The following is a 20,956-nucleotide window of genomic DNA, read 5'->3' on the forward strand; positions in this document are numbered from 1 at the left end:
CCTTAATGGAATGCACCTCTACTTACAGCACTAAAGAAGGTTCCAGAAAGGACAGAACAAAGAACAAATTATCCCAGACCTTTCTGTCTCCTTTCTTGTCCTTCCATCTAAACAGCCACATAGTGCAAATACCCAATAAAATGAAAGAATCTTTTTTCCTACACCCATCTGCATGCACGCAACAAAGGGCTTGTCTACACTGGCAATTTACAGTGCTGGAACTTCCTCACTCGGGGATATGAAAAAACACCCCCCTGAGCACCCTCGCTGAGCACAGCAAGTTTCAGTGCTGTAAAGCGCTAGTGTAGACAGTGCACCAGCGCTAGGAGCTACACCCCTCGTACATGGTGGTTTCTTTAGCATTGCCAGTGTACACTAGCCCAAAGCAATGATTAGCTTTAAGAACACATGTAGTTCCCAATCCTCTACCTCCTGCCCCATCCTCTATCAGCCCTGCCTCTGTACACCACAAGAGAGACACATTCAAGCCTTCACTTGAGGCACTTTTGGAAGTAAAGTAAAACGACATCTTTCTAATTAGATCTGTAACCAAGATACTCCTAAAGGCAGAATCATCATTGGACTTTTCTTGGTGATGGACCTTTATACACTGAAGCCTTAGTAAAATCCCCTCCTCTTTTTGGTTCCTACATATGTATTTTAAATTCTGCCTAATAACATATTTTCTTATTTAATAATGAGCCTGATCAAAATTTGTGAGATTAAATGATCATCCTGTTTGAAACAAAGTGTCCATATATTTTCCTGAATAATTATTAGAAACACCCACAGCTGATCTTTAGTGAGCACCTGATGTATCAAATTGTTGTGAACTATATGCAAATTCCTTCTTCGTGAAATTGTTTCCCCAAAACCTGGCCAATAACAAGCTTTAAACAAACCAAAAATACCCTGAAATTAAATCTGAAGAAATTAAATAAAAATTGTTCCCTTGATTAAAATGTTGTACTTTCACAGTAAAAAGGGAAATTTTTGACAAATGCAAATAGGTTCAAGCTGATGGGTTTTACAAGTCATGACAAAAGTAATCTTTATATCACAAATTGATTTTAAACCAAATCTGTATGTAGGTACTAATGTGATTTACATGTTAATCCAGTAAATTGCTTGGCAATATAATAATATTAAACACATCTATGTCTCCCCCTCCAGATGTTCTCAAGACAATAGCTACCATCAGTACATAACCTCATGCCTTCATTGTTCATTAAAGTCTGTAATCAAGTTTTCCAAACCATCTCACTTTAACACTTTCTTTTCATAGCAGATCTTTATTTTGGTCAAAAACACAGAGTGTTAATCCTAGAACATTCTACCTTCTAGATGAGGTTTAGTTATTGTTTCCCCACCATACTTTTCTCTTCTCCTTATATCATTTGGAGTGTGATCAGAAGGAATTTTAAGGGTTTGGCTACACTTGCAAGTTAGAGCGCATTTTTAAATCAGCCCCGGGAGCCCTAACTCCTGAGGTGTCCACACTGGCAAGGCACATAGAGCGCCTGGACTCTGCAGCTGTAGCGTTCCTGGTAATCCACCTCCACGAGAAGCTTGCTGCGCCCCGGCTGAAATGACCGGGTGTCAGTGTGGACAACATGTTGCATTACTGCGCTGTGATTGGCCTCTGGAAATGTCCCATAATCCCCTGAAGTCAATTGGCCGCTCTTGTCATTGTTTTGAACTCAGCTGCAGGCATGCAGATATCCCCTTTCAAAGCTCAGTTTCTGACAGCCAGCATGCGTATCTGCTCCGGGACAAAGCAACCATTAGTGTGGAATGCTGCTGCTGTGAGTGTGTGAGAGAGAGAGAAGTGGGGGGGGAGAGGGGTCTGCTGCTGTCTGAACTTAAAAGACAGCATGCTGACATGCTCTCTGCCCCCCAAAACACACGGTCTCTCCCCCCACATACACACACAACACTCCCTGTGAAACAACACACTCTACCCCCACCCCCATTTGAAAAGCACCTTGCAGCCACTTGCACACTGGGATAGCTACCACAATGCACTGCTTTTTGTGGCATTGCAAGAGCTGCTAATGTGGCCACGCCAGTGTGGATAGAAAGCTGGCTAGATTGTCGGGCTCAACAGGTGGTGATCAATGGCTCCATGTCTAGTTGGCAGCCGGTATCAAGTGGAGTGCCCCAAGGGTCGGTCTTCGGGCCGGTTTTGTTCAGTATCTTCATTAATGATCTGGAGGATGGTGTGGATTGCACCCTCAGCGAGTTTGCAGATGACACTAAACTGGGAGGAGAGGTAGATATGCTGGAGGGTAGGGATAGGATACAGAGGGACCTAGACAAATTGGAGGATTGGGCCAAAAGAAATCTGATGAGGTTCAACAAGGACAAGTGCAGAGTACTGCACTTAGGATGGAAGAATCCCATGCACCACTACAAACTAGGGACCAAATGGCTAGGCAGCAGTTCTGCAGAAAAAGACCTAGGAGTTACAGTGGACAAGAAGCTGGATATGAGTCAACAGTGTGCCCTTGTTGCCAAGAAGGCCAAAGGCATTTTGGGATGTATAAGTAGGGGCATTGCCAGCAGATCGAGGGACGTGATCGTTCCCCTCTATTCGACATTGGTGAGGCCTCATCTGGAGTACTGTGTCCAGTTTTGGGCCCCACACTACAAGAAGGATGTGGAAAAATTGGAAAGCGTCCAGGGGAGGGCAACAAAAATGATTAGGGGACTGGAACACATGAGTTATGAGGAGAGGCTGAGGGAACTGGGATTGTTTAGTCTGCGGAAGAGAAGAATGAGGGGGGATTTGATAGCGGCTTTCCACTGAAAGGGGGTTCCAAAGAGGATGGATCTAGACTGTTCTCAGTGGTACAGATGTCAGAACGAGGAGTAATGGTCTCAAGTTGCAGTGGGGGAGGTTTAGGTTGGATATTAGGAAAAACTTTTTCACTAGGAGGGTGGTGAAACACTGGAATGCGTTACCTAGGGAGGTGGTGGAATCTCCTTCCTTAGAAGTTTTTAAGGTCAGGCTTGACAAAGCCCTGGCTGGGATGACTTAGTTGGGGATTGGTCCTGCTTTGAGCAGGGGGTTGGACTAGATGACCTCCTGAGGTCCTTTCCAACCCTGATATTCTATGACCGTGTAAACACACGGCAACGTTTTCCCTGCTGCGGTCTCTGAAGGCTGGTTTAAATTCCAGTGCTCTTCATCTGCAAGAGTAGCCAAGCCCTTAGATACTGCAAATGTTCAATTCTATTTGCTGAACTATCACTTGTTTTTATTTTGCAATTTATGGATGGCCACTGGATTGGAAGAGTAAACCCAGACCATCTGGCCAGATATTGCTCTAATTGATAACAGAGGTGCGCCTCTGAAATTTCTCCTGTAACATCTACTTTTCTGCTAGTTTTGTTAACTCAAGCAATAGTATTGCAGATATTCTCTACTACTGGTTTCGCTGAGAACTAGATATCGCGAAGCTTAGCAAGCAGGAGGGGAAAACATCAAATTCCCTATGTCAAGAAACAAATGCTGGGGCAAATGTCCCAAATGTCCCTATCACCAGCATGACTGACCTAAAAGGTTTTTCACTAATTTTCAATAGTCCAACAAGTGTGTAACTCAGGTGGACCCACTTGCGCCTTACACTTACACAGGGTAAATGAGAAACTCTCCCAGTGACCTAAATGCAAAGCTTCTTGGGTTATGATAGACGGAAAATCCTTCCTGTCACTCTGACTTCATGCAGGAAATGCCATTTGGTAGAAGCTGCCAGTCCTTTTAATTTGGCCTGCTGGTCCCTGATTGGCTGCCACATGATCCCTGCCCTTCTGACCACGGGAGGAGCAAGTCACTGGTTCCATCAGCAGCTGTCCCGGGAAGGTCTTAATCGGCAACTGCAGAGGTCCAAAAGTTGCTGCCCTTCTTTTTAGAAAAGGGGCTTCCTTGGGTGGGGTGGCCAGGGCACCGGGATCTCCAGCAAGGGGCAGAGAATGCCTGGTACATCCGGCCATTGTATCACACCAAGAACAAGCACTAGAAGGGGTTACTGACCAAAAGATATAGGGACAGAATCCTGACTACCATTAACACACTTAATTACTGTATGGGAGAAATGGGGCAACACAAGTGGAAATATCTTGAAAGGCTTAAAAAATGATGATTGAGTAGCTTTCCACTGCAAGGACAACATGAAGAGGGTCACTCCATGGGCTTGTCCCCACCACCATTAACCAACCTGTTTCAGAGGAACTGGCCACTCAAGCCATACAAAATGGAGAGATGAAGTCATTGACAAGTACAAAAAGTTAAGAAGAGAACTAAAAACACAATACAACTAGTCTAGGAACTACTTTATTTATAAACATTTGACTGTGGAAAATTCTGCAACAACCTTCCAAGTAGATTCAAAATAGGCAAAATCCATAAAAGTAACATTTAAAAGAAAAGCTTTTAAATAGCCTTATTATAAAATGTTAGACAGTAAGAAGATTCAGATGACAAATGAAATGTAAACTCTCTTTGTACTCACAATTATCCAATTAGTTTTTTGTAAGTAGTATGGGAAAAGTGGGTCTTCAAGAAGGACTCAAATGCAGAGAGAGAGAGAGAGGTAACCTTGTGAACCAGCTCAGGAAGGGCATAGTGGAAAAAAACACAGACACTTGTAGAATGATATGGATGCCAGGCAGTCCAGGCTGGAAGAGTGGTGACAGTGGGGCCGGAGTGACGTGACAAGAGGCAAAAAAAGGTAAAACAGGGAGGGGCCGAGTCCTGCAAGGCCTTGACAGAAGACACAAGAAACCTGAACTTGATTCAGTGGAAGGGTGACAAAATTTGTGATGTGGTCAGATCAATAGGCAGGAATCTCTAAAATATTTTAAAAATAAGTTTTTGCACAGACTGGAGGGGGAGACATGGGTGGCAGGGAAACCAGAAAGAGGAAGTTACACTAGTCAAGTGGGAAAACATGAGGGACTGAATAGTAATTTTAGCTGTAAGAATAGAAAGAAATAGACAGATCCTGGAAATGTTTTAGAATGGCAGCATCTGAGTGCAAGCTGGATGTGGGAAGCAAGAGAAGAAAAAGAGCCAGATGATCTGAAGGTCAAGTGACTGGAATGACAGGCAGAATGATAGCATTATTACAAGCGACAGAAAATTAAGAGGTGTGGAGAGGTTTTTATTTCTTCGGAAGATCGTCTTATATCAGCCATTGTTGCCTAGAGAGCAATCCTCTTCTTGGCCACAGAGTGCCTGATTCACAAATTGTCCCTGGAAGTTACTCTGTCCTTGATTGCATTGACAGAGATGATCAGAATCAGAGACAGAAAAGACCTTTTTGGACATGTAGTTCATCTCCATGACAATACTGGCTTGTCTCTGCAGTCCTTCTCTAGTATTTTGTTCAATCTTGTTTTAAAAGTCCTGTGTGTGGAGTATTCCACAGTTTCCCATGGGAAACTATTCTATGGCACAGTCTAATGCAACTAAATACCCAGAAGCTTTTCCTGATATTCAGTCTAAATATCCCTTTTCTTAATTCCATTTCCTTACTTCTAGTTAAAAGGGAACCCTGTGAACCAGCCTATATAAATCCTCCCCATCGTCGTTCCACTCAAATATTTGCAGGCCATTTTGTCTCCCACATACTCATCATTAAGCCAACTAAACAAAAATAGCACCTTTCATCTGTCCTCAAACTGATCCTTCCAGCCCCTCCCAACCATTTTCATTGCTTTTCTTTGAGCTATTTGTCAATATCTTTCCAGTAATAAGGTGCTAAAAAATTAACACAGTATTTCAGCTGTTATTGCACCAGAGCTCTACAGACAGGAACTATTTCCATTCTGATATGGAATATGATGCTTCTACATATCCAGCAAAAAAAATGATTGTTTGTGTTTTGGCTGTGTCATATTATAAATCCACATCTAATTTGCTGTCTGCCATTATGCCTGCTAAATCTCTTTCAGCATTACTGGCTTTGCAGGTTTCTCCCTCACAATATGTTTTAGTTTATTTTTTCTCCAAAAATATATCAGACTATTTTTCCAAATTAAATCTCACTTGGCTGGTTTTGGTCCTTGTATCTAACCCCCTGTTGGCCTCTTTATATTATTTCTCAGGCCTCACTGCTGTTTGCAACTCCTCCCAATTTAGCATCATCTGCAAATTTAATTAATATGCAGTTTTACTCCCTATTCTGAATCATTAGAGACATCGAATACAACTAGACCTAACATTACTCCCTGAAATAGGCTGCCAAAAACTTCCCCAAAACGCGATTATGGCCCTGCAGCCTGTTTTTACTGCATGTGACATGTTCCTATCCAAGCCAAATGGAAGTAATTTTGAGTGTAAGGTTTAATAAGATACCTTATCAATGCTTGATTAAAACCCAAATATACATCACCCAAATTCTCTTGATCCACTAATTCTGTCAAGCTGTAAAAAAAAATTAAAAAAAAAAAAAATCAGACACAGATGTTTGTTAGTGGTTTGTTGATTTGTTTTTTAATAAACCAAGGTTATTTATGAATCTCCGTATTGGGGATTTTTCAGAGCAAGTTGGACGAAGACCTGTCAGGGATGGTCTTGATAATACTTAGTCCTGCCTTGAGTGCAGAGGACTGGACTAGATGACCTCTCGAGGTCCCTTCCAGTTCTGTGATTTATTGTTAATGGTTTCATTTATCGAGTGATGTTCCTCTTGCTATTTGCTATACTTACAAAAAGAATACAGGGAATAGAAGTTGGACTTATAAAACAGTAGTTGCCAGAACCACTCTTTTCTCAATTAGTTTTTCTTTTGGAAGATCAGCAGTACAATTGTACAGCTCTAAATATGTCATTATTACTCAGTGAGAGTGTTGGGCACAGTACAACACCCCAACATGCAACTAGAACTGGAATCAGAGATGCCCACCCACTTTTCCTCAGTCTGTGATGGCTGCTCCTCCTCCTTCTCCCATCTCCCTGGGGTACCTGAATTAGCACCATTCACAGCCTATTGCAGCAATGTGAGCATCCAGTTTTCATTTTTATGTCTGTTTTATAACTGATGCCCATTTTACCTTCTTCCACTAATGCAAGTGCAGGGTTAGTTGCAAGTAAAAATACATAATAAAATAGTACTAATACTCTGCACACATACAATACTTTTAATCTGAGAATTTCAAAGTACTGGATGATGTCCACATTATATCGTGCTTCTAGCTCAAGCCAGCAAAAATCAAACAAAAGCAATCATTATAAAGGAGGATTGAACACTATTCCTAGGACATAGAAAAGTTACAGTGAGACAACTGTAAATGGCTCCCAAGCAGATTTAATTTCCCTGGCATCTAAGCCTTGTGTACCTTGTATATAATATGTGGTGAAAGGATTCTCTACTGCAGAGACCTGGCCTCCTCTCCCTAATGAAAAAAAAAAAATCCCACCTTCTGAGGTTGAGAAGGCTTCCCAAGTGGCTGATTAACAGGAAGAGCTTCCTGAGGGTTCTGTGAGCTGCAGGAATCAAATTCAGAACACAGTCCAGTGGCACCGTTGTGCTGCTTCACAGAGAAAAAAGAGCCGACTTCTGAGAATGCAGTGGCACACCATAAAGCAGCTGCAGCAGCTATACTTGGAAATTAACAAGTTTTAATCTAGAATTCAGCACCTGTAGTGAACAGGCTTCCTGGCAAGTTCTTCTTGCAAGCAGCTAGCAAAAAAGCAAGTCCCAGAAGACTTTTGTTCCCCTTTTTACACTGCATGAAGTTACAATAAGGGGAAAAAAGTATACATACAAGTATTTTTCAGTTTTCCGGACAACATTTTAAAATGTAAAAAACAAATTAAAAGAAAAGAAAATACACCCACCATCTGCTCAAACATAATAAAGTAAACTAATTCAGTCAATTGGTTAGTTCGACACTGCTGGATTTCTTTAAATAGTAATGAAATCATTGCTAAAAAAAAAATCCATCATTATTAAAATAAAAAAAAGTTGGTTCAGCCTACCAAAATTTGATTTGTAAGTTGCTGGTCATTCCCATAATTAAATCTATGTCACAAATTTGCAAGAAAAATGGACACTATGACTAATGCATTTATTTGCTGCACAAGTCCTGTCAGGGTGTGTAAAGCATTATGCCTGCTAAAACTGAGTAGATAAGAATTCCATACATTTTTATTAACTAACAAAGCTTCTTCTGTTTGTGAGAAGCTAAACTTTTACATACAGTTCTATTAAAATCTAAATTTAAAACATAATTATAAAAAATAGTGGCCTTGATTTGACCAGCTAAGTTGCTGCCCTAAAAATAAAATGACATGGGTATTATGGAGTTTTCAAGCAATAAGAACAAATTCTGTCCTCTTAAACAAAAAAGGTTAAGTCCTGGGCCTTGTACCCATAAAGGTTCTACAAAGATAAGCATAACGTATGCTTGATCTATGTGAGGGAGATTTTTCAACTGATGGAGCACCAAGTAGGGGCTATTCCTCACCTAGACACACTTCATCCAGGACACATACCCTCATTTTCCCATAAACTGCAATATAGAAATAGTCCAGTAAAGGCTAGTTCAAGACAGAGTCATAGGAGTTTCAACTAAGAGTTTCATTTTTAGGCTGCCATTTTGCTCGTTTACTCAGGGATCTGAAGGTTCCAGTTTCCCGTATATTCCTAATTTTATGTCTCCTACCGCCACAGACCTCAGGATTTAGCCACAATTTTGATCCAAGAAAATAGATGACTGGTCCTTTGAAGCCTATCATAATTAATTCCAAATTGACTGGAAAGGATCTCCATTGAGTGACGCAAGGCAGTCCCTCACTTCAAGTGCTGAACAATACTACCCTCTACAGATTTCCAGCCCACTGGTTCAAGAGGAAGGGAGTTGAAGAGGAAGAAGGAAGTGACTAACCAACCTGGTTTCTAGCCTAGCAATGCAGAGAATTGTATGAAACCAATCTCTCCCTTCCTCACACATATGGCATTACATTGTGACTGGAAAAACAAAAGAAAACCAAATTCAGTTCTCATCTGAACAAGTGCATCTTCAATGAAGTCAAGGAAATTGCATGTGCACAAGGATCTAGCTGGCCCAGTTTCTGGAAACAATTTTAAAGCCAAGAAGGAAGGTGACTGTCCTCTGATGATGCTTCCCAGATAAACAAATCTGAATAAATCACCTGTATGGCAGGAGGGTAGAATACTGCAGGAACATAAAATAGAATACAATTCCCCATGGTATTAATTCCCAAGTCAGTTATTAGCAGTCACATTACAAGTTCCAAATCTACCAAGCTTCTTCATGTACTGGTGCAAAAGCTAACCCAGAGAGATTAATTATGTTCACACAAATTTGCTCAGTCACTCTTCTAACAACTCTCGGTCAGAGTTATCAGATTGGGTATACAGCCTTGCCATTTATTGGAATATTCCAGTAGGCACAACTGCAAATAAATGACTAGGTGAACAAATCCAGTCAGACAAATCTACACATATTATTTATTTCATCCAGATTTAAACTGAATTCTTTAGGTTAACCTAGAATAATTCAGTTAAGTTTTAAAATACTAGAAAAGCAGATCACCACATATGGTGGTCTGGTTTTAGCATTTAAAAACTATTCATTCTTTTCTAACATGACAATCATCAGAAATGAAACAGAGGTGCTTAGTTACCATGGGGACGGGCTCAGTATAAGAACCTAGATAGAAAGATGTTTGAACTTCTATACTATTTCTACTGTAAATCACCAACTTCTTTAGTAAAAAAGTGCCTTTTCCTTTTAGATGTTGGAGCAGTAGCCAGCAATGCTGTTGAACTCAATGGCACTGCTATTGCAGTACATTTGCATGCTCTATAGTAGCAACCACTCTGATTGCATTTTAGTAATACAGAGTGGTTGGATATCAGATTTTATTAAAACCCCATCAAGGGGGGGAACTTGAATCACTTATTATGCTCCACAATTATTGCAAACCAAACTGTTAAAATGAGAGGAGGAGATAACGATATTAACTTCCTAACTTAAAGCAATCCTCTGTGGCATGATTCTAAAATATTCTCATGGTCTGAAATTTATGTAAATTGAATTCATCTATCATTAGTTATTACCAGTCTAGCTACATAAAAAACAGTTTTCTGTAACAATTAGTTCTTTAAAACACTGTTTTAATTAGACCTGGGACATTATTAAACTAGCTATGAATATGTACAGTATCATTTTGCACATCCGGCTGCATGTAAATCTACAGGAATTTTTTTGTGTGGGGAGATGGGAGGGATGAAGGAAGTTGGTTTGGGGCACGGTTTTTTAAACTTTCCTCCCCAAAAGTATCACAACACATGACCTAAGAACACGATAACCCACCAAAATAGCCTTTCAAATTCTATTATATGAATACCAGACACTAGTTAATTCCCCCTGTAACAGGGACCCTGCTCCACCCCCATCTTCTTCCCTGCAGAAACTGCAGAGTCCTCCAGGTGTACTCTCAGTGAAGCTTTATTTCACCAATATCACCATAGTCCATCTTGCTTCCCCCTATTTACAGTGCTTGCCAAGGTTTAGGTCCTCTCAGCAGGACCTATGGGGAACAGAGGTCTCCCTACTCTGAGCCTTCTCTGTGACTAGCCCCAGCTAGCCCTGTTCCTCTCTTGCACTTCCCCTCCTGTGCCTCCTATCAGCCCTGTGCGGATGGCCCAATTGAGTCCATTACCCACAATCAGCTTCTCCTGGTCAGGGTGCAGGCTAACCTACTCACTCCATGCCCTCTGTCACACACACACACACACACCCCTCCCCCCCAGTCAGATCACATTTTAATATCATTCTAACGTCATTAAGTTGAGACCTTTCCTACAAATCAATACTTTTCACCACAAACAGTTTATTTAGGAGAAAAACTTCCCAAAGTCCATGCACAATCCTCTTAGAGGAGTTAGTAGTCCAAATAGCATACCCAAGAATATTACAATTAATCTTTCAAAATTTGGATTCTTCCATAAGCAGCCTATATTTAGCCGAATGTGCATAGGCCCTGAGTCCACAAGGTGCAGAGCATGCGGGCACACTGCTCCGCCACACAGAGTCCCACTCACTTTGCCAGAGCTATATGTGGACGCAGCAATCTGCCTATGTGCTACAAACTGCAGGATTAGAGCCACAGTGAGCCAAATTCTTCCCTTAATTCAGCTCTTCCAGATCTCCCAGCTTCACCTTTAACAAACATTATACCAATATGCCTTATAGTATTGTAGGTCTGTAAATAAATCACTGTATATAGAAAGAAAAGGAGTACTTGTGGCACCTTAGAGACTAACCAATTTATTTGAGCATAAGCTTTCGTGAGCTACAGCTCACTTCATCGGTATGTATATATAGCAAACACACTGTCTGATGCATAGCTTTAGATATCTGTTTATATATCAGTTTCATATTTGCACTTTAGAGGCATTTTGAGGTCAAGATTTTCAAAACAGAAGCATAATTCTAGGTGCCCAAAGTCCATACTTAGGCACCAAGTCATTTGATTTTCAAAGTTGATGACCATTCAGTAGCTTCCATTGACTTTTTATAATTAGATTACTTATTTACATGCCTAATTATGGATTTTTGAAAAATCTCATCCTAAAAGTTAGTAGAAAGCATACATATTATGGACCAGATTCTGATCTCACACGGGAATAAATCAGGAGCAACTCCCCTGAAGGGAATAGATATACACCAGTATAAAATGGTGTGAGATTGGAATCCAGCTACACATGGCCCCACTTCTGCAAAAATCCTCACTTTAATGGGACTACTCACCTACTTAAAATGAAATATGTTCATAAGTGTTTACAAGATCACAACCAATGCAGTTATATTATATACACGGCTTATATGTGACTATATATCATGCACATACTCCCCCATAGAATCACATTTTCAAACAGTTACGGTATAATGAAATAAAATTTCAAATGGCTCATTAATAACCTCTGATTTAATTTACTTTTGAGGGGCTATTTTTACAATACATTTTATTTTAAAAATTGTTTGGTACCATAGTTTGTCTTTAGTTAATTTTACAACAATTTTTTTTAATAATCTGATTTCCTCTTCTATGGATTTATAAAAGCAGAATGTTCACCACATCTCTCCAGTATTGCACACAAGTGTGAAATTTAGGTAATCACACATTTAGGGAAATTCAAAAACAATATTAGAAATTCCTAGAACTAAATTCAAAACTAATACATTTGTATCAATGAGGTAATACGAATTTATATGAGGTCAGAATTTGGTCTAGCTTCTTTAACCAAGATTTGTTTAAAACGTATTTCAAATTTGAGTCTAGAAATTCTAAATAATATTCTTTTAAAATGTTAAATTAGTCTGATAACACATTATATTATGGGTGACACATAGGGTTCAATCAAACTCCGAATGATGTCAATAGGCTACAAATGGCTTAAATGAGCCCTGAATTGGGCTCTCTGTGAACTCAAAGTTCTCACTGAAGTGGGGATGGGAACTGCAGAGAATTTAGGCCTTGCTGACCATTTTCTCTTATTAGACCAAAGAAAGAAAAGTGTGACTATTTAAAACAGGGGTGGCCAACCTGTGGCTCTGGAGCCACATGCGGCTCTTCAGAAGTTAATATGCGGCTCCTTGTATAGGCACCGACTTTTGGGCTGGACCTACAGGCACCAACTTTCCAATGTGCCGCAGGGTGCTAACTCCTCAACCCCTGGCTCTGCCACAGCCCTGCCCCCACTCTGCCCCTTCCCGCCCTCTCCCCTGAGCCTGCCATGCCCTCACTCCTCCCCCACAAAGAGCCTCTTGCATGCCATGAAACAGCTGATCGGGAGGTGTGCGGAGGAAGGGGGGGAAACGCTGATTGGCAGGGCTGCTGATGGGGGGCTGCTGATGTATTACTGTGGCTCTATGGCAATGTATATTGGTAAATTCTGGCTCCTTCTCAGGCTCAAGTTGGCCACCCCTGATTTAAAAGGTAATTTGACAAAAAGATTCCAAAACCTGGTGCAGAGATGATTTTTTTTTAAGAGCAACATTACTAGAGCCCCACTAACCCATAAAAGGGAAGAAACATTTCCATGTTGACATTTTTAGATTTTACTTGTGTGCACGTATACACTACATATAAACATACACAATACGTACATATTGTGTAACTCTAAAACACATCGAACTATAGAAACATGGTACACAATTGCAAATCTCAGTATTACTATCACACTCTTTGCAGTGTGTTTTTATATACATATGGTTTATATATTTACACACATACACTATTCTAAAAATCTTTTTACATGCTTAATGAACAATTTCATGTCTGTAGTTCCAATTTCACCTACATATTTTACATTAATAGTTTTGCCTTTCATTCAAATCACACATCAGATTAATTCTCTATTTGGGTAAGCAAGACTGGAACTGAAAACATCCACTTTTAAGCATTTACATATTTTAGGAAAAAACCTAAGTAAAGTAAAATCCATGATTAACTATACCACTCAAGTAATCAGTCTCATCAGTTTATATCATATTGTAATAAAATAATCCAATGTCTCTAAACAATACATCAATACAAAATATTTTTTCTTTCTTCATAAATACATTTATTTATTAGAAAAACAAATTTGTTTGGCCTTCTTTTCAGTTAGTTTGCTGAAATTTTACAGACTAATATGCCCACAAATATCACTTCGGCTTTTTTAAAGCAACAGCTTGTTCGTTTCCTTGTTTCTAGCTACTTCAGACTGATCCTCAGGGACACAGAAAAGAGAGGCTTCGCTGACAGTAAAATATGCTAAACTAATGACATGTCACTGAGTAAATTACCATCTCCTTTCGATTAGCCAGGTCATGTTTTCTTTTCAAAGTCCATGGCCCCTTGATAGAAAATAATGATTATCTAATAAACTTCCTTAGAAAAATCAATGTATTGACACCCATCTCTGAAACATCTGCCCAATAATAGGTAAGAGAAAATTAAGATGTACTTTAAACATTTATTTACATTGATCAAAGATTATTCATTCACTAATTTTCTTGAGACTCTGATTCAGTGAAAAGAAATAGCAGTATTTCTACTTAAAGAAGGGGTGAAAGAAATACTAAAATTATTCAGTTATTTACCAGCCTAACTCAATGACTAGCCAGCACCAACCATAAGATAAAAAACAACAACGTTATAGCAGTAGGTGTAACCATTGCATTACTTACCAAAAAACTTCCAAAGGCTGAGTTAAATATAGCAGCTGCCTAGAGAGAGAAAGAGAGAAAAAAAAGAAAATATCACTCACAGTAAAAATAGCCCTAGTGAAGAACAGAATGCTATTTCCCCTCCCAGCAAGCCTTCATAACCTCCAAATACACACACACCTGATTAAGCAAAGTTAGTCATTGCTTATAAAAATTTCCAGTGTCCTGTAGCTTATGAGGACAGATGAATTCCAGCTTATATACTCATAAATAATGGGTTGTATAAAGCAAGATTGCCGCTGTATTTTATATCTTACAAACTTATAATGGATACCAAAAGTACGAGACAGAATCTCAGTCTCACTGAGTTTACTCTAAATCACTGACAAGAATTTTACATGACTGACCAAGTCATTTAAAAAGAAACCCAAAACTGTTAAGGGGCCCAGGAGAGAAAGAGAGTTCTAATTTGTGTTGGACTAAAACAGACATAGTTATTTTTAATAGCCCTCTTACTAATTTTTCAGCACAGTATCTTAATTGGGCAAGTAACCTAAGAAGTTATGAACAATCACGTATTAACAGGCTCAGAAGTTTCTACAAAATGACCAATAAATTGCAAATAGAAATAATGTAGTAAAAACAGAATAATACAGTTAACTCTTAGGCCAAAATGTCCAAGCATTACCTACAATTTAACAGTCTTTTTAAACAACTGGTAATGTCTGTAGAAGCCTTTTTGCTTACCTAAATATCCAGGAAACATAAAATGGCAGTTTTAGCTCTGAACCTTAAATCACTAAATTCCATGAAGTTAAAACTTAAATTATGAATAGCTTCCACAATTACCAGGAATGGAAAGAAACTCAGTCCGATGATGAAAAGCCATGAGACAAGTTATAAGGGAAGGAGAGAGTGAGAACCTACCATTACATGAAGATTCTAGAGCAGAGTCAAATTAATCAACACGGACTTTTTCAGCCATAACAAGTGGACGCTAGCGACTTTAGCAAGTTTGAATAAAGTCCAAATCCAGGCTAAAAGCTGTTGCTGAACCTGCCTTCTGCTCCATAAGAGGATGCAATAAGAATGAATGGGTAATGAGATCTCTGGCTCTAGAGAGCTCAGCTTTCTTATTCAAGTTCATAATTAATTCAAAGCTTTGATAATTTCATTAGATTCCTCCTCTGCCGGCCCTATCAATAAAAGATGGCACTGGACCGTAGCTCCTTGGTGGCCCAAACACAAAAACAAGTGCAGCCTGGGAAACCTTTGCTTACTTGCTTACTAACAGGGACAATGGCATATGGCACTGCATATTGCGGAGGGAGCATCTGAATAGATACAGCTAAATAAAACATTATAGTTGACAGTTGTAAACTATGGCACCATATTTTAACACCTCTTCCTCATCAGCATTCCTCTTTTGAGCATAAAAAGGAGGCATAAGTCCAAATGGCTTTTCCTGCCAGACATCATAGTGAAAGCAAGAATGAGCACTGCTTGCTACTAATTCTTCAAGAAGTATGAATTAAATCATGCTTTTTAACCTTTGAGTTTTGAAACTTTGAGATTGATATTTTCATATGAAGAGATATAGATGACATGTACAATGAATACATGTGCGCATACACACACATCATAACCACTGACTACATACTGTAGATATCTTTTGCTTATAACCCCTCTAATTCCCATCACTATATTAAGAACTACACTTTATCAAATCCTTTCAGTATTTCTTAGAATCATGCCTCTCTCTGACTGTATGTAGTTGACCATGGAGCCCTCTTTTAATACGTTCAGCCTCTGAACCTATGAAGGAAAATCTCAGCTTTCACTAATTTTCTTTTCTTTCTCTCTTTTTTTAAAAACAAAAAGCAAACTTCTAACCCCTTTTCTTGCAAAAAATAGCCTTCAAAACAAACTGCTGGCTAGATATGAAAGGAAGAAACCGCTGGGCTCTGCTTCTGCACCAGAAGGCTGAGGAGAAAAATAAAGGTCTCCCCCCGCACACACTTTCCACCATATACACTGAAATGTAACCATCTCACTTCACATAAAATGTGTATATTTCAAAAAATTATTTTATGAACTCTCCCTGGAATCCACAGGCTGGCCCAGCCCTCAATGGTGGGATCATGGACCAAAAAACTGCTCAGCCCAAAATGCTAACGCCCACTCCATTGCAGGATGCTCTGTGGCTAGAACTGAGCCAGCCTCTACTCACCTGGGCAACTGCTACCTTGCAGGTGAGCCTGCTATGCAACAGTAGGTGGTGCAGGAGAAACACCCCTCTGGCTTCACCCACTAGGAATCCCTGAACGCTCCTGTTGGGCACTCCCACAACGCATGAGATGACAGGAGCTGGGGACAACTTATTGCTGTATTGAGTGAGAGTCCTGCTGCCCTTTTATGTCCTCAAGCACGTGCCCTGCTTGTCCCAGAGCTTGAAGAACTGGTTCTAGGAGGGAATCTTGGAGCATTATTTCCATCCCAAAACCTCCATCGCCACTCAAGGAAAACCTGCTTCCCATCCTGACCAAGCCCCCTGAACTGACTACTCATACCAGCAGGGGAAAAGACAGCTACCCCAAGAACCAAAAAGGGACCACTCCACAACTGACTTCCCAACAAATCACAGAAGGAGATTTGCTCCCCATCCAACCAGCCACCGCACAGACAATGGCCACAGCATGACGGGCCTGCAACCATTTCTTCCAGCAGTATACCCTCATAATAGCACCTGCAATGGCAAGTGGAACACCTGCCAGGCTGGCAAGCCCCCTGAGGAGTCTCCGTGAAGAGATAGGGAGGAGAAAATATGGTAAGGAGAGGAAGGACTGAAGGATTTGGCATCAGAGGAGAAGAGTATGAAATCCATGTTTGTTCTGTTTTGTTTTAAAGGCTGTATCACCAAGGGAAGGAAAATTTTTGAGGAAGTCCCTTGCTAAAATTTTGGCAGCATCTCCCTACATTGGAAATGTTTTGATACTGACTTGATTAAGGGTGATCTTTTCAAATTCACCTAAGGGCATAAGCATTCTACTCCCATTGACTTGCAATGGATGCTGGGCAAGTGCAGCATTCCTGGATGTAAGTTAATATACACTTGTCTATGGTAACCACTTTGACCAGGAATTTATTACATAAACATGTAATAGACTGCACCTACAAGGTCCTGACCGATACAAAGTATTTACAAACTGACATGATCATTTCTTCAGTGATCAAAATGGTGATGACATGTTTTTCCTATTCAAGGATAGTAGAGTGGGTGTGCAACAAAGTATTTCAACAGGGACTCATTCTATTAAGATCAATTCTGCAGCAACCCCCACATTGATAAATAATTTTTTAAAAAAGCATAAAGATTTGCTATTTTCAATTTTGTGTTTAAACTATACATTACAGTTCTGGTGGAAAAAATGTAAAGCAGAAATTAATGGGTACAACCCTGCAAACTCTGCAACTACATACCTGAGTAAGGACTACCCATGTGAATGAGAGTTTGCAGAATCAGATACAGAATGAAAATGTCTTAGCTCAGTGTGATACAAAAATTAAGTAAATAAGTATAATTCAATCTATTGTTTTAAACGTTTATAAATGTAGTTATATACTAAAACCCAGTAGCCTGATAGTTTACAAACCATCTACTGACCACCTAGTGACATAGTAACACAAAAAATGCTGAAACTATATACTAAATAAAGCATTTGTGTTTGTTTAAAATAAGGAAATCTTTATGGAATATCAACTGACTGCAAATTCAAATAAAATTTGTCTGAAACAACTACTTCTAATGAATGGAAGTATTCAGGAAATAAAGAAGCATGGCCTAGCAGCAGTCTGAAGATCTATGTTTATTCTTGGCTCTGCCAAACACTTCCTGCATGACCCTGTGAAATTAACCATTTTGTGCCTCAATTTCTCCTTCTGTAAGAGAGAAATACCCTCACAAATGTGTTGTCAAAATTAATTCATTGTCTGAAAATTTTTTTAGAATACTGAGGGTATGTCTACACTACGGAATAAGGTCGAATTTATAGAAGTTGGTTTTTTAGAAATCAGTTTTATATATTCGAGTGTGTGTGTCCCCACAGAAAATGCTCTAAGTGCATTAACTCGGCGGAGCGCTTCCACAGTACCAAGGCTAGAGTCGACTTCCGGAGCGTTGCACTGTGGGTAGCTATCCCACAGTTCCCGCAGTCTCCGCTGCCCATTGGAATTCTGGGTTGAGATCCCAATGCCTGATGGGGCTAAAACATTGTCGTGGGTGGTTCTGGGTACATATCGTCAGGCCCACCGATCCCTCCCTCCCTCCGTGAAAGCAAGGGCAGACAATCGTTTCGCGCCTTTTTTCCTGAGTTACCTGTGCAGACGCCAAACCACGGCAAGCATGGAGCCCGCTCAGGTAACCGTCACCCTATGTCTCCTGGGTGCTGGCAGACGCGGTACGGCATTGCTACACAGTAGCAGCAACCCCTTGCCTTGTGGCAGCAGACGGTACAGTACGACTGGTAGCAGTCATCGTCATGTCCAAGGTGCTCCTGGCCACGTCGGCTGGGAGCGTCTGGGCAGACATGGGCGCAGGGACTAAATTTGGAGTGACTTGACCAGGTCATTCTCTTTAGTCCTGCAGTCAGTCCTATTGAACCGTCTTATGGTGAGCGGGCAGGCGATACGGACTGGTAGCAGTCGTACTGTACCATCTTCTGCCGAGCAGCCATGAGATGTGGATGGCATGCAGTCCTTCTGCACCGTCTGCTGCCAGCCAAAGATGTAAAAGATAGATGGAGTGGATCAAAACAAGAAATAGACCAGATTTGTTTTGTACTCATTTGCTTCCCCCCCTCCCCTGTCTAGGGGACTCATTCTTCTAGGTCACACTGCAGTCACTCACAGAGAAGGTGCAGCGAGGTAAATCTAGCCATGTATCAATCAGAGGCCAGGCTAACCTTCTTGTTCCAATAAGAACGATAACTTAGGTGCACCATTTCTTATTGGAACCCTCCGTGAAGTCCTGCCTGAAATACTCCTAGACGTAAAGACACCCCCTTTGTTGATTTTAGCTCCCTGAAGCCAACCCTGTAAGCCGTGTCCTCAGTCGCCCCTCCCGGTGTCAGAGCAACGGCAAACAATCGGGCATCTGAGAGTGCTGTCCAGAGCAGTCACAATGGAGCACTCTGATGGGGCTAAAACATTGTCGCGGGTGGTTCTGGGTACGTATCGTCAGGCCCCCGTTCCCTCCCTCCCTCCGTGACAGCAAGGGCAGACAATCGTTTCGCGCCTTTTTTCCTGAGTTACCTGTGCAAACGCCATACCACGGCAAGCATGGAGCCCGCTCAGGTAACCGTCACCCTATGTCTCCTGGGTGCTGGCAGACGCGGTACGGCTTTGCTGCACAGTAGCAGCAACCCATTGCCTTCTGGCAGCAGACGGTGCAATAGGACTGGTAGTCGTCCTCGTCGTGTCCGAGGTGCTCCTGGCCACGTCGGCTGGGAGCGCCTGGGCAGACATGGGCGCAGGGACTAAATTTGGAGTGACTTGACCAGGTCATTCTCTTTAGTCCTGCAGTCAGTCCTATTGAACCATCTTATGGTGAGCGGGCAGGCGATACGGACTGCTAGCAGTCGTACTGTACCATCTTCTGCCAGGCAGGCAAGAGATGAGGATTGCTAGCAGTCGTACTGTACCATCTTCTGCCGAGCAGCCATGAGATGTGGATGGCATGCAGTCCTTCTGCACCGTCTGCTGCCAGCCAAAGATGTAAAAGATAGATGGAGTGGGTCAAAACAAGAAATAGACCAGATTTGTTTTGTACTCATTTGCCTCCTCCCCTGTCTAGGGGACTCATTCCTCTAGGTCACACTGCAGTCACTCACAGAGAAGGTGCAGCGAGGTAAATCTAGCCATGTATCAATCAGAGGCCAGGCTAACCTCCTTGTTCCAATAAGAACGATAACTTAGGTGCACCATTTCTTATTGGAACCCTCCGTGCAGTCCTGCCTGAAATACTCCTTGATGTACAGGCACACCCTTTGTTGATTTTAGCTCCCTGAAGCCAACCCTGTAAGCCGTGTCGTCAGTCGCCCCTCCCTCCATCAGAGCAACGGCAGACAATCGTTCCGCGCCTTTTTTCTGTGCAGATGCCATACCAAGGCAAGCATGGAGGCCGCTCAGCTCACTTTGGCAATTAGGAGCACATTAAACACCACACGCATTATCCAGCAGTATATGCAGCACCAGAACCTGGCAAACCGATACCGGGCGAGGAGGCGACGTCAGCGCGGTCACGTGAGTGATCAGGACATGGACACAGATTTCTCTGAAAGCATGGGCCCTGACAATGCATGCATCATGGTGCTAATGGGGCAGGTTCATGCTGTGGAACGCCAATTCTGGGCTCGGGAAACAAGCACAGACTGGTGGGACCGCATAGTGTTGCAGGTCTGGGACGATTCCCAGTGGCTGCGAAACTTTCGCATGCGTGAGGGCACTTTCATGGAACTTTGTGACTTGCTTTCCCCTGCCCTGAGGCGCATGAATACCAAGATGAGAGCAGCCCTCACAGTTGAGAAGCGAGTGGCGATAGCCCTGTGGAAGCTTGCAACGCCAGACAGCTACCGGTCAGTTGGGAATCAATTTGGAGTGGGCAAATCTACTGTGGGGGCTGCTGTGATGCAAGTAGCCCACGCAATCAAAGATCTCCTGATATCAAGGGTAGTGACCCTGGGAAATGTGCAGGTCATAGTGGATG

At 41.4% G+C, this 20,956-nt stretch overlaps 1 protein-coding gene across 3 annotated transcripts in view; it reads right to left on the reverse strand.

Moving 5' to 3' along the window:
- SLC10A7 (solute carrier family 10 member 7) overlaps positions 1-20,956 on the reverse strand; it is a 195,353-nt gene that overhangs the window by 116,085 nt on the left and 58,312 nt on the right. For 2 of the 3 annotated variants that reach the window (XM_048846952.2, XM_048846951.2), the window contains exon 5: positions 14,215-14,253. In XM_048846952.2, the coding sequence (XP_048702909.1) occupies positions 14,215-14,253 (39 nt within the window). Of the gene's footprint in view, positions 1-13,830; positions 13,882-14,214; positions 14,254-20,956 lie in introns of all 3 variants that reach the window. The other variant, XM_048846950.2, reaches the window with a different exon arrangement.

The sequence above is a fragment of the Caretta caretta genome, chromosome 4, assembly GCF_965140235.1.
Source record: "Caretta caretta isolate rCarCar2 chromosome 4, rCarCar1.hap1, whole genome shotgun sequence".
NCBI classification, from domain to species: Eukaryota; Metazoa; Chordata; order Testudines; family Cheloniidae; genus Caretta; species Caretta caretta.